General features: G+C 21.8%; 2 protein-coding genes and 2 pseudogenes across 2 annotated transcripts; 2 read left to right on the plus strand and 2 right to left on the minus strand.

The window, feature by feature from the left end:
• Nucleotides 1-3051: 3051 nt before the first annotated feature.
• Nucleotides 3052-4065, minus strand: LOC108776163 (NADH-ubiquinone oxidoreductase chain 5-like; the record flags this gene model as incomplete). Its single annotated transcript, XM_018542695.1, has 2 exons — nt 3052-3505; nt 4037-4065. Coding segments are annotated over 2 exons (483 nt in total), but the record flags the coding sequence as incomplete, so codon positions are not given.
• A 109-nt stretch (nt 4066-4174) lies between these two features.
• LOC108776162 (cytochrome c oxidase subunit 3-like) lies at nt 4175-4810 on the plus strand (annotated as a pseudogene).
• Nucleotides 4811-5964: 1154 nt separating this feature from the next.
• On the minus strand, nt 5965-7195 carry LOC108776160 (NADH-ubiquinone oxidoreductase chain 5). Its single transcript, XM_018542694.1, has 2 exons — nt 6324-7195; nt 5965-6209 (listed from the first exon to the last, which is right to left on the minus strand). Exons 1-2 carry the CDS (start codon nt 6913-6915, stop codon nt 6049-6051), a joined length of 753 nt encoding a protein of 250 aa, XP_018398196.1. The 5' UTR covers nt 6916-7195; the 3' UTR covers nt 5965-6048.
• A 6670-nt stretch (nt 7196-13865) lies between these two features.
• LOC108776161 (cytochrome c oxidase subunit 3-like) lies at nt 13866-14648 on the plus strand (annotated as a pseudogene).
• The last annotated feature ends 847 nt before the right edge of the window (nt 14649-15495 follow it).

Raw genomic sequence — 15495 nt, forward strand, 5'->3', positions numbered from 1 at the left:
TAGATGTTAAATAAAATTTTGATGGTGTAACATATGCATACATATAATTGCGAGTACTTACATGTTAATATATTATTACTAGCGCACCTTATTTCTATGCTGCTCTGCAGCCTGTCGCTTATATAACTATATGAAGGTATTACAAAATATAATCTTATATTCGATACCTAATCTTTCATTAATATTAATGCTTAATTATTACTATAGTGCGCGCTTACTATACGCACGTGTCTTTAACCTTACTTAAACTCCGCTGTATATAAGTAGCTAAATGCAATATAAAATAATAATTGTTTCGTGATAATAAAATAGAACGGTGTTGGTTTAAGTGATGAAAGACTATTGTTATTATTGTATGCGGTAAGCGCTGGGGGTGTCCATTGAATAAAAGAATTTTAGTTCATAGCTTAAATGAAATGATAATGAGATGCGACACAGACCATTGAAAAGCATTTGTGAAAAGAGACACTGGTTTTGCTCTCAGAATTGCGAAAAAATGAAAACTAGTATAAATTAGTTTCCGCCGTCCAGTAAAAGCGTGGCAAGGTTAAAAGATATATTAAGGTATTTTAGAACTAAATTGATTATGGTATATTATGGTATATGTATTAGACTTGTATGCAAAAATAAATTTATATAAGAAAGATAGTGTTATAACATCATAAAATAATTACGATTACAAAAAATTAAAAGGTATATGCAGGAGGGATATAACATATATAATTAAATAAAAGTATATAAATGTTAACGATTCTGTAAATTCTAATAAGTACTGGTAAATGTCTTTGGTAGCAAACGTATAAGCTTAACGAGTAATATTCTAAGGCATTGGTATAAGGCTCTGGATGTATAAGGCTTTGGTTTAGTAATACTGAGGATATGAAGAATACTGACGCTTCGCTAAGAGGCGTAGTATGTAAAAGAAGCTACTGCTTCGAAGTCTGGATATTGAATGAGGTATATGACGCCTCGCTAAAGAAGCGGAGTTAAGAAAAGCAGCTACTGCTTCAAAGGATGGAGTCTAACCAGGGAATGGAAAGTTACTTTTTAAAAATAACTAGTTACAGTTACTCGTTACCTAGCCCCTACCCAAGAAATTGGCCAATCTTGACCACCTAAAGGAATTTTACCTTTTAATCCTTTTGATATTCCACTCATAAATACTATTATCTTAATTTCTTCAGGACTCTCAATTACTTGATCACACCATTCTTTAATTAATTTTAACCTTAAAGAAAGAAAAAATAGATTAATCTTAACTATCTCTCTAGGAATTTATTTTTCATTCCTTCAACTAATTGAATACCAAGATTCTCCTTTTACCCTCAGAGATTCAATCTTTGGATCTACATTTTTTATTGCTACTGGCTTTCACGGTATCCATGTTATTATTGGATCAATTTTTCTTTCAATTAGTTTAATACGTCTCCAAAATTCTCATTTTTCACCTAACCATCATTTTGGATTTGAGGCATCTTCGTGATACTGACATTTTGTAGATGTAGTATGAGTATTTCTTTTTATTTCAATATATTGATGAAGATTTTAATTTTATTTATTTATATAGTATAATCTTATTACATTTAATTTCCAATTAAAAAATTTAATTTCATAATAATATAAGTAATTATATTTTTAATATATTATTCTTTTTTTATTTTTATTATCCCAATTATTCTATTTTTCTTATCTCTAATTATTTCTAAAAAAAATTTATTAAATCGAGAAAAAATAACCCCTTTCGAATGTGGATTTGATCCACTTTCTCCTGATCGCCTACCTTTCAGTATTCAATTTTTTATTATTAGCTTAATTTTCTTAATCTTTGATATTGAAATTACTCTACTAATTCCTCTAATCTTTCTTTCTCTTAACTTTAACCCATTTTTTATCATTTTATTATTAATTTTTTTAAGTAGTCTTATTTTTAGCCTTTATTTAGAGTATAACGAAAATTCAATTGATTGAAAAATTTAATTTTACATATTTATATATACACATATTAAATTTACTAATTAAAATAGGATATTAATTAAACTAATAATATTTAAATTGCATTTAAAAATAATAACCTTAAATTATATATCTTACTGGCATTACACATCTATAATCTTTATTCTTAAAGTAATGATTTACACTTTAATTTCGAATTAAATATTAGTTTTTATTTAAAATCTAAGAATAAAATTTTATTTCTTCCTATACACTTATATCTTCTTCCCCTCTCTATTAACTATCACCCCTATTACTCACTTTTAAATACCACCCATCAAAATTTAATTATTATTAAATAAATTAATATTAACTAAAACCAAAAAGAGGTATATTATTGTTAATAATATAAATGAAATATTTTCTAGTTGAAGTAATTTTTAATGAACTTCTAATTCATTTTTTTATGATTTTTTTCATATTACTTCTTTCTTACTTTTAGTAACTTAAATATAGTTTATTTTTAAAACATTATTTTTTCATAATAAAAATAGTTTACAAAAACTTATTTAAAAATTTTAATTAATTTTCTTAATATCTTCAATATTATACTTTATATATAAGCTATTTAAATTAATAACATATATTTACAAATATAATTATTAACATAAATGTATTTATAAATATATAATACTTAAAATTAATTATTTTATATTTACTAAGTATAAAATTTATTAAATAATATTTTTCTAACTTTTCAATTCAACTCTTATCTACCTTATCAATCTCTCTTCTTAATTTGTTAAAAGGATGATAAATTCATGTATATAATATACTTAAAAATCATATAGATCTCACAAAATACCCTAAATAATATAATTTTAAATATTTTTTAATATTAATCACTATAATAATTCCCACAATTCCCCCCAATAAATATATACCCAAAGTAATTAATTTAACTTTTATAGATAAATAAACTATATAAAAATCAAAAAAAAATACTCAATTTATTAAAGCTCCTATTATTACTCTAAAAACTAATAAAATTATTATAGAAAAATTTATTAATTTCTCTTCCCTAAAATAATAATACCTATAAAATTTTATTCTTTTATTATATATTAAATAATATAACAATCGAACTGAATACAATACAGTTAAAAATAAAGATATAATTACTAATATTTCTATATAAATATTTACCCCATTCTTTGAATAAACTAACTCCATAATTAAATCTTTTCTGTAAAATCCTGATATAAAAGGTGTGCCTATCAAAGCAATTGAAGAAATTATAAATCTTATCATTGTAAAAGGCATAATTTCATTCAAATTTCCTAATAATCGAATATCTTGAATATTTTTTATACTATGAATAATTACTCCAGCACTTATAAATAATAATGATTTAAAAATAGCATGAATTAATAAATGATATATAGCAATTAACTTAAACCCTAACCTTAAAATTATTATTATAAATCCTAACTGCCTCAGTGTAGACAAAGCAATAATTTTCTTAAAATCATACTCAAAATTAGCTGCTATACCAGCTATAAATATTGTTATAATAGCAATATTAAATAATGCACTACTCCCTCCTACCCTACCCCTAAAAGTATTAAAAAATCGAATAATTAAATATACCCCCGCTGTAACTAATGTTGAAGAATGAACCAAGGCTGAAACAGGAGTAGGGGCCGCCATAGCTAAAGGTAACCACACAGAAAATGGAATTTGAGCTCTCTTAGTAATTGAAGCTAATAATAATATTACTATAACTATTTTATTTCTATCTAAAATTTCTAATCTTCATCTACCCATTATTATCATTAATCTAATTGATATCAAAATCCCTACATCCCCTAATCGATTACATAAAACTGTCACCATAGCAGAATTATAAGATGAAAAATTTTGATAATATATAACTAAACAATAAGACACTAAACCAAGCCCATCCCACCCAATTAAAATTCTTACTACATTAGGACTAATAACTATAAAAATTATCCTAAAAATAAATAAAGTTACTAAACTATTAAAGCGATTTAAATTTTCTTCCCCTTTTATATAAATTACCCTATAAACTATAATTATTCCTGAAATTATTAAAATAAATCTTATAAATAATAATGAAACTCAATCTAATAATATTATAAATTCAATATTTATTGAATTAATCCTTACTATAATTTGTTGATTTCACTCATTATCTTCATTAAATCCTTTTATTTCAATTTTTGCAACTATTCTCTGTAGTTTCCTTTGATGACGTGATGTAGCTCGAGAATCTACTTTTCAAGGATGTCACACTTTTTATGTTTATACTGGTATAAAAATAGGTATAATTTTATTTATTATTTCAGAAATTTTTTTTTTTGTTTCTTTTTTTTGAACCTACTTTCACTCTTCCCTAGCCCCTACCCAAGAAATTGGTCAATCTTGACCACCTAAGGGAATTTTACCTTTTAATCCTTTTGATATCCCACTCATAAATACTATTATCTTAATTTCTTCGGGACTCTCAATTACTTGATCACACCATTCTTTAATTAATTTTAACCTTAAAGAAAGAAAAAATAGATTAATCTTAACTATCTCTCTAGGAATTTATTTTTCATTTCTTCAACTAATTGAATACCAAGATTCTCCTTTTACTCTCAGAGATTCAATCTTTGGATCTACATTTTTTATCGCTACTGGCTTTCACGGTATCCATGTTATTATTGGATCGATTTTTCTTTCAATTAGTTTAATACGTCTCCAAAATTCTCATTTTTCACCTAACCATCATTTTGGATTTGAAGCATCTTCATGATACTGACATTTTGTAGATGTAGTATGACTATTTCTTTTTATTTCAATATATTGATGAAGATTTTAATTTTATTTATTTATATAGTATAATCTTATTACATTTAATTTCCAATTAAAAAATTTAATTTCATAATAATATAAGTAATTATATTTTTAATATATTATTCTTTTTTTATTTTTATTATCCCAATTATTCTATTTTTCTTATCTCTAATTATTTCTAAAAAAAATTTATTAAATCGAGAAAAAATAACCCCTTTCGAATGTGGATTTGATCCACTTTCTCCTGATCGCCTACCTTTCAGTATTCAATTTTTTATTATTAGCTTAATTTTCTTAATCTTTGATATTGAAATTACTCTACTAATTCCTCTAATCTTTCTTTCTCTTAACTTTAACCCATTTTTTATCATTTTATTATTAATTTTTTTAAGTAGTCTTATTTTTAGCCTTTATTTAGAGTATAACGAAAATTCAATTGATTGAAAAATTTAATTTTACATATTTATATATACACATATTAAATTTACTAATTAAAATAGGATATTAATTAAACTAATAATATTTAAATTGCATTTAAAAATAATAACCTTAAATTATATATCTTACTGGCATTACACATCTATAATCTTTATTCTTAAAGTAATGATTTACACTTTAATTTCGAATTAAATATTAGTTTTTATTTAAAATCTAAGAATAAAATTTTATTTCTTCCTATACACTTATATCTTCTTCCCCTCTCTATTAACTATCACCCCTATTACTCACTTTTAAATACCACCCATCAAAATTTAATTATTATTAAATAAATTAATATTAACTAAAACCAAAAAGAGGTATATTATTGTTAATAATATAAATGAAATATTTTCTAGTTGAAGTAATTTTTAATGAACTTCTAATTCATTTTTTTATGATTTTTTTCATATTACTTCTTTCTTACTTTTAGTAACTTAAATATAGTTTATTTTTAAAACATTATTTTTTCATAATAAAAATAGTTTACAAAAACTTATTTAAAAATTTTAATTAATTTTCTTAATATCTTCAATATTATACTTTATATATAAGCTATTTAAATTAATAACATATATTTACAAATATAATTATTAACATAAATGTATTTATAAATATATAATACTTAAAATTAATTATTTTATATTTACTAAGTATAAAATTTATTAAATAATATTTTTCTAACTTTTCAATTCAACTCTTATCTACCTTATCAATCTCTCTTCTTAATTTGTTAAAAGGATGATAAATTCATGTATATAATATACTTAAAAATCATATAGATCTCACAAAATACCCTAAATAATATAATTTTAAATATTTTTTAATATTAATCACTATAATAATTCCCACAATTCCCCCCAATAAATATATACCCAAAGTAATTAATTTAACTTTTATAGATAAATAAACTATATAAAAATCAAAAAAAAATACTCAATTTATTAAAGCTCCTATTATTACTCTAAAAACTAATAAAATTATTATAGAAAAATTTATTAATTTCTCTTCCCTAAAATAATAATACCTATAAAATTTTATTCTTTTATTATATATTAAATAATATAACAATCGAACTGAATACAATACAGTTAAAAATAAAGATATAATTACTAATATTTCTATATAAATATTTACCTCATTCTTTGAATAAACTAATTCCATAATTAAATCTTTTCTATAAAATCCTGATATAAAAGGTGTGCCTGTCAAAGCAATTGAAGAAATTATAAATCTTATCATTGTAAAAGGCATAATTTCATTCAAATTTCCTAATAATCGAATATCTTGAATATTTTTTATACTATGAATAATTACTCCGGCACTTATAAATAATAATGACTTAAAAATAGCATGAATTAATAAATGATATATAGCAATTAACTTGAACCCCGACCTTAAAATTATTATTATAAATCCTAACTGCCTCAGTGTAGATAAAGCAATAATTTTCTTAAAATCATACTCAAAATTAGCCGCTATACCAGCTATAAATATTGTAAAAATAGCAATATTAAATAATACACTATTCCCTCCTACCCTATCCCTAAAAATATTAAAAAATCGAATAATTAAATATACCCCCGCTGTAACTAATGTTGAAGAATGAACTAAAGCAGAAACAGGAGTAGGGGCTGCCATAGCTAAAGGTAACCACACAGAAAATGGGATTTGAGCTCTCTTAGTAATTGAAGCTAATAATAATATTACTATAACTATTTTATTTCTATCTAAAATTTCTAATCTTCATCTACCCATTATTATCATTAATCTAATTGATATCAAAATCCCTACATCCCCTAATCGATTACATAAAACTGTTACTATAGCAGAATTATAAGATGAAAAATTTTGATAATATATAACTAAGCAATAAGACACTAAACCAAGTCCATCCCACCCAATTAAAATTCTTACTACATTAGGACTAATAACTATAAAAATTATCCTAAAAATAAATAAAGTTACTAAACTATTAAAGCGATTTAAATTTTCTTCCCCTTTTATATAAATTACCCTATAAACTATAATTATTCCTGAAATTATTAAAATAAATCTTATAAATAATAATGAAACTCAATCTAATAATATTATAAATTCAATATTTATTGAATTAATCCTTACTACCTTCCACTCTAATATAATTCTTAAATCTAAATATATATAAATTATTCTTATTATTCCTAAAATTACTCTAATTTTAACCATACAAATAAATATAATCATATTAATTATAATTTAAGGTAATAAATTTTTATACTTCACTAATTCCACAAATTAATATTTTAATTTAAATAAACTACTTAAATTTTACTTTAATTTATTAAATAAAAAATATATTTAATAAAAAAAAAACTAATGGATATAAATGTATAATTATTACTATATATTCCATAACCTTACAATTATATATTTTTTCCTCGGCATAACCGGCCCCATGATAAATATAAGAAAATAAATATAATGAATAAGCCCTCCTAAAAAAACAAATTATCATTAAATTTAATCCCAATTTAATTTCTCAATTTAAAATATTTATTAATATACAAATTTCCCCAATAAAATTCAATGAAATAGGAAAAGAAAAATTAATAATACAAAATATAAACCATCATATTATTACATTTGGTATATTTCTAACTAATCCTTTATTTAAAAATAACAAACGTCTTCCTGATCGCTTATAAAATAAATTAACTAAATAAAATATACCAGAAGAACATAACCCATGAGCCACTATTGTAATATAACTTCTTAAAATTCCTATTTTAGTTAATGTTATTATTCTCCTTAATATCAAATTTATATGAACTACTGAAGAATAAGCAACTATCCTTTTTATATCTACTTGAACTATACATAATAATCTTATAAGTACCCCCCCAACAATTCTAATTCTTATAATTCATTCTTTCCTATATAATATTATATTATAATAAATTTCTATTAACCGAATAATCCCGTACCCTCCTATTTTTAATAAAACTCCAGCTAAAATTATTGACCCATAAACTGGGGCCTCTACATGAGCTTTAGGTAATCAAATATGAAAAAATATATACATGGGCAATTTAATAAAAAAAGGTATATAAATTATTAAAAACCCTCAAAATCTTACTTTATAATTATTTATAACTATAATTATTAAATTAAATTTTATTGTCTGACCATATATATACATATCAAAAATATAAACTAATAGTGGAAAAGAAATTAATAATATATAAATTATTATATAAAATGAAGCTCTTACCCGCTCAGGATTCCTCCCCCAATAAATAATTAAAAAAAAAGTCGGAATTAACCTAATTTCAAATATTACATAAAATAATATAAAATCTATAAATAAAAAAAATATTACTAATATAATTAATAAATTAATAAAAATTAATAATTTTATTAAATCCCACTCTTCTCTAATTCTTATTATTATTAAAGCAATAATCCAAATTCTTAATATTATTAATATATAAGAATAATAACTACACCCTAACCTTAACCTTAAATTAAACCAAATTATTAAATCTTTACTTATATATATAAATATTATTTTAAATCTAATCAAATAACATAAATTGAAATAAAATATTATTATTTTATTATTTTTTACTATTAAATTTATAAAAATTATTATTATTAAAAATTTTATCATATTTTCTTAAACTAAAATTTTCTAAAATTAATTATATAATATAAATCATTTCCATAAAATCGAACAATTACTACTAATAAACCTAATCCTAATACTCTTTCGCAAACTCTAAAAATTAAATAATAAATTAAATAAAATTCTAACCTTCTTTGAACTATAAATAAATACATTATTAATAAAATATTTATTATCACTAATTCAATTATTATTAATATAATTAATATATATTTATATACTAATATAAATAAAATCAAAGAAATAAAAAAAATTTGCCCATAAATTATCATATCTAAAAATATTTTAGTTTTATAGTTTAAATTAAAATATTAATTTTGTAAATTAAAGATATATAAATTTACTCTATTAAAACTATCAAAAAAATATTTTAAAATTATACCTTTAATTTCCAAAATTAATATTACTTTTTAAACTATTTTCTGGAAACTTTTTATATTCCTATGGCTAATCTTAGAAATAATATATTTTATTTTATTATTTATATTCTATTTTCAATTATTTTTATATTTTTTATAATAATTTACTTAAATCTTTCCACCATAATTTTATTTCTTATAATTTACACAATTATAATTTGTCTACTATTATCATACTGATCTAAATCACCTATCTATTCTATTATTATTTTTCTAACTTTAATTAGAGGTTTATTAATCATCTTTCTTTATTTTACCAGACTAATCTCTAATATATTTAATATTTTCAATTTTAATATTTTTATTATAGCTAGATTTTTTACTAACCTTTTATCCATCTTATATTTTATTTTAAAAAAATCTAATTTTAAAAACTTACCTATTTCTGAAACATCTTACCTTCAATATTTTATTTTTTCTACTAATGAATCTAACCCTATTATTTATTATAAAAATAAATATCTTATAAATATAAATATCTCTAATATTTTTTTTTACCCTTACTCTTCTATTACTTTTATTGTAATCTTATTTCTTTTACTAACTCTTTTCAGAATTATTAAAATTTGTTCAATTAAATCTTATATATTACGTAAAATTATTTAATATATTTCATACTACTATTTATGAATAAAATCAACCAAATTATTAAATCTTCATTTATCTACCTTCCTAGACCTACTAATATTTCTTACTGATGAAATTACGGATCAATTTTAGGATTATTCTTAATAACACAAATTATTAGAGGAATTTATTTATCTATTCATTATTGCCCTAATACTAACTTAGCTTTTATTAGAATTATCCATATTATCCAAAATGTTCCTCATGGATGAATCTTTCATAATATAAATGGAGCTTCGTTCTTTTTTATTTGTATATATATTCATATTAGCCGTAACATTTATTATACTTCCCATAATTTAACCTATACTTGAATTTCAGGAATTTCTATTTTTCTTTTATCTATATCAACAGCCTTTCTAGGATACGTTCTTCCATGAGGGCAAATATCATTTTGAGGAGCTACAGTAATTACAAATTTATTATCCTCAATCCCTTATATTGGAAATATCTTAGTTATATGAATTTGAGGGGGATTCTCTATTAATAACTCTACTCTTAACCGATTTTTTTCCTTTCACTTTATCCTACCCTTTATTATTATATTTTTTATTATAATTCATTTATTTTTTCTACATATTTCAGGCTCTTCAAACCCAATAGGATTAAATAGTAATCTCCATAAAATTCCTTTCCATAATTATTTTTCTTACAAAGATTTATTAGGATTCATTTATATATTATCTTTATTCTTATTAATTATTTTACAATATCCATTTATTTTCAATGACCCAGATAACTTTATTCCCGCTAATTCACTTTCTACCCCACCCCATATTAAACCTGAATGATACTTTCTTTTTGCTTATGCAATTCTTCGTTCTATTCCTAACAGACTTGGGGGAGTTATCGCTTTATTAATATCAATCACAATTTTATATTTTATACCCCTAATAAAATATAAATATCTTAAAACCTCTCCCACATTTTTACCCACTCAATTAATCTTTTGAATTTTTATTAATACTTTTATCTTATTAACTTGATCCGGAATACAACTAATTGAACTTCCTTACATTATCATTAGTCAAATTCTAACCTTAAATTATTTTATATTCTTTCTTATTTATTTACCTTCCTATAAAATTTGAACTATTCTAATATCTATAAAATTTTAATCTAATCATAAAAATTAATGATCTTGACTAAGTTTATGTTTTGAAAACATATTAAAGAAATACTAATTTTCTATTAATTTTTCCATATTTTATACAAATAAATATTAATTTAAATATTACTATAAAAATTATATAATTTAAAATAAATGGTAAAATAATTTTTCAACATAAATATATTAACTCATCATAACGTATCCGAGGCAAAATCCCACGAATTATAATAATTATAAAAACTATTAAATTTACTAAAATCCAAATTCATTTTGAATAAATTAAATTTGTAAATATTCTTACCATTAAATAAGAAAAAAAAATAATTATCCCATATTCTGCTATAAAAATCAATGCAAATCTTCCACTAAAATATTCCACATTAAATCCTGAAATTAACTCTGATTCTCCCTCCACAAAATCTATTGGTCTCCGATTTAATTCTGCTAAAATTCTTTAAAAAAATACTAAAAATAAAGGTATTAAACAATAACAAGAAAGAAGGAAGCACAAAGCGAAGCCTATCGGTCAAAGCTAGATCAAGATGCTTATTATCATTAAGTGTGAATTTATATATCGTGTATGTAGGTTCTGTCAATCGCGTGCCGAACATTTTTTCAGACTTACAACGCAACTCTAAATAACTACCACGGTAATATCACTTTAGTTAGATTGACAATACAATCTAACAAATTTCGATGCTTATAGCATCTTATTAGATCTTAATAATATGTTGAAAGACATATATTAAAATTCAATATTAAATTAATGATAATTGAAAACTGTGAAAAATAAGATTGCGAAGAATATCACAAGTTGGCGAATTAAAGGTATTAATAATACTATATACCATAAATAATTCTGTCATTTTATAAAATCAATAAACATATATCTTTCTCTCATAATTATAATAATTAAAAAAATTATAATTAAACTTACTTCATAAGATAAAACTTGAGAAATACCCCGTAATGACCCTACCATTGAATATAACGAATTAGAAAACCAACCTATAATTATAATCAAATATCTTATAATTGTTAATATTATAATTATAAATAATAAAGAATAATTTATATAATAAATATTAGTAATAAACCTCCTTAATATTCAATTACCTATTATTAAAAAAAATAAAATTATTGGACATATTAAATATATAAAATATATTGACTTAAAAATCTTAAATACTTCTTTATTAAATAATTTAATTCCATCTCTAAAAGGTTGTATTAATCCCAAATACCCAACTTTATTCGGACCCTTACGAATTTGAATATATCTTAAAATCTTCCGCTCTAATAAAGTAATATAAGCCACACCAACTAACACTATAATTTCTAATAAAATCAATCTTATTAAATTTAACATTATATATTCTATATATAAAATTATTATTTATATTATACTTTATATATTTATAAAATTCTAAATTTAATGCACTTAATCTGCCAAAATAATTTATACTAATTTGAATAATTTATTTTATATTTTTTAATAAAAATTTTATTTTTAAATATAGTCCTTTCGTACAAATATTTAATTATTCAATTATAGATAAAATCCGATCTGGCTCACGCCGATCTAAACTCAAATCATGTAAGATATTATAAGTCGAACAGACTTAAATTATTAAACAATGAAGGAATTAAACGCCTATAACGGTCAAAGCTGGATCAAAGTGCTAATAATAAGTATGAGTGAATTCTTATATACCACTTATCACAACATCGAGGTCGCAATCATTTTTCTTTATATGATCTATCAAAAAATATTACGCTGTTATCCCTAAGGTAATTAATTCTTTTTTAATCTATTAAATATTCTTTTTATTCCTAATAATTTTTATATTCATTAAATTAAAGTGTCAATTTACATTAAATTGTCAATTTAAAGATATTTATCAATAATATTCTTTTATCCCTCAAATAATACCTATAATTTGACTATTTATAATAATTATTATAATAATTATACTATTCTTTATTTTATTTTTTATATACTTCTTTTATTTCCTTAATTCCCTCGACATATTTAAATTTTATAAAAATAAAATTTTATACTATCATTGAAATTGAAAATGATACTAAATATATTTAACCTATTTGACCCATCTACATCTTTAAATATTTCTCTTAATTGACTTAGAATAATTACCCTATTTATACTACTACCTTTCCAATTCTGACTCACACCTTCACGATTTACTTTTCTCTTTAATCTTATAATTAATTATATTTTTAAAGAATTTAAATCTTTGATTTTTTTTTCTTATTCTAACCTTATTGTTATAATTAGATTACTAATACTTATTTTTTTTAATAATTTTTTAGGCTTATTTCCTTATATTTTTACAGCCTCTAGCCATATAAGATTTTGCTTCTCCCTTTCTTTAAATTTATGAATTAGTATATTAATTTTTAGAATTTTTAATTTTATTAATAAATTCCTGAGCCACCTTACCCCCGAAGGAACCCCTTTTTTACTTATACCTTTTATAGTAATTATTGAATCTATTAGACTTCTAATCCGACCAATAACTTTAGCCATCCGATTAACAGCTAACATAATTGCAGGGCACCTACTCTTATCCCTCTTAGGATCTACAGGCAATAAAATTACCCCTACTTTATTATCTTTTATAATTTTTACTCAAATTCTACTTTTTATTTTAGAAATTTGTGTCTCGATTATCCAAGCTTACGTATTTTCTGTTCTTTCAACCTTATATTTAAGAGAAACTTAAATCTAACCTCATCAAATTACACTATGATAAAAAATTTTTTCTTTTCCCATCCTTTTCATTTAGTTTCCTTTAGCCCCTGACCAATTATTACTTCCTTAAGAATCTTTAATAATTTAATTTCTACAATTTGCTGATTTCATTCATTATCTTCATTAAATCCTTTCATTTCAATTTTTGCAACTATTCTCTGTAGTTTCTTATGGTGACGTGACGTAACGCGAGAATCTACTTTCCAAGGATGTCATACTTTTTATGTTTATACCGGTATAAAAATAGGTATAATTTTATTTATTATTTCAAAAATTTTTTTTTTTATTTCTTTTTTTTGAACCTACTTTCACTCTTCTCTAACCCCTACCCAAGAAATTGGTCAATCTTGACCTCCTAAAGGAATTTTACCTTTTAATCCCTTCGATATTCCTTTAATAAACACTATTATCTTAGTTTCTTCAGGACTCTCAATTACTTGATCCCACCATTCTTTAATTAATTTTAATTTTAAAGAAAGAAAAAATAGATTAATCTTAACTATCTTTCTAGGAATTTATTTTTCGTTTCTTCAACTAATTGAATATCGAGATTCTCCTTTTACCCTTAGAGATTCAATCTTTGGATCTACATTTTTTATTGCTACTGGCTTTCATGGTATTCATGTTATTATCGGATCTATTTTCCTTTCAATTAGTCTTATACGTCTTCAAAATTCTCATTTTTCACCTAACCATCACTTTGGATTTGAAGCATCTTCATGATACTGACATTTTGTAGATGTAGTATGATTATTTCTTTTTATTTCAATATATTGATGGAGATTTTAGTTTTATTTATTTATATAGTATAACCTTATTACATTTAATTTCCAATTAAAAAATTTAATTTCATAATAATATAAATAATTATATTTTTAATATATTATTCTTTTTTTATTTTTATTATCCCAATTATTTTATTTATTTTATCTCTAATTATTTCCAAAAAAAATTTATTAAATCGAGAAAAAATAACTCCTTTCGAATGCGGATTCGACCCACTTTCTCCTGACCGTCTACCTTTTAGTATCCAATTTTTTATTATCAGCTTAATTTTTCTAATCTTTGATATTGAAATTACTCTTCTAATTCCCTTAATCTTTCTTTCTCTTAACTTTAACCCATTTTTTATCATTTTATTATTAATTTTTTTAAGTAGTCTTATTTTTAGTCTTTATTTAGAATATAACGAAAATTCAATTGATTGAAAAATTTAATTTTACATAATATTTATATATATGTATATATTATACTTACTAATTAAGATAGGATATTAATTAAACTAATAATATTTAAATTGCATTTAAAAATAATAATCTTATTAAATTATATATCTTACTATATATATTCATAACCTTTTTATTCTTAAAGTAATTATTTACACTTTAATTTCGAATTAAATATTAGTTTTTATTAAAAATCTAAGAATAAAATTTTATTTCTTTCTTACAAACTTTACTTACCCTCCCCATCAAAATCTAATTATTATTAAATAAATTAATATTAACTAAAACCAAAAAGAGGTATATTATTGTTAATAATTTAAATGAATTATTTTCTGGTTGAAGTAATTTTTAATGAACTTCTAATTCATTTTTTATGATTTTTTTCATATTACTTCTTA

Source organism: Cyphomyrmex costatus, unplaced genomic scaffold (assembly GCF_001594065.2).
Source record: "Cyphomyrmex costatus isolate MS0001 unplaced genomic scaffold, Ccosl1.0 scaffold342, whole genome shotgun sequence".
In the NCBI taxonomy this organism is placed as follows: Eukaryota; Metazoa; Arthropoda; class Insecta; order Hymenoptera; family Formicidae; genus Cyphomyrmex; species Cyphomyrmex costatus.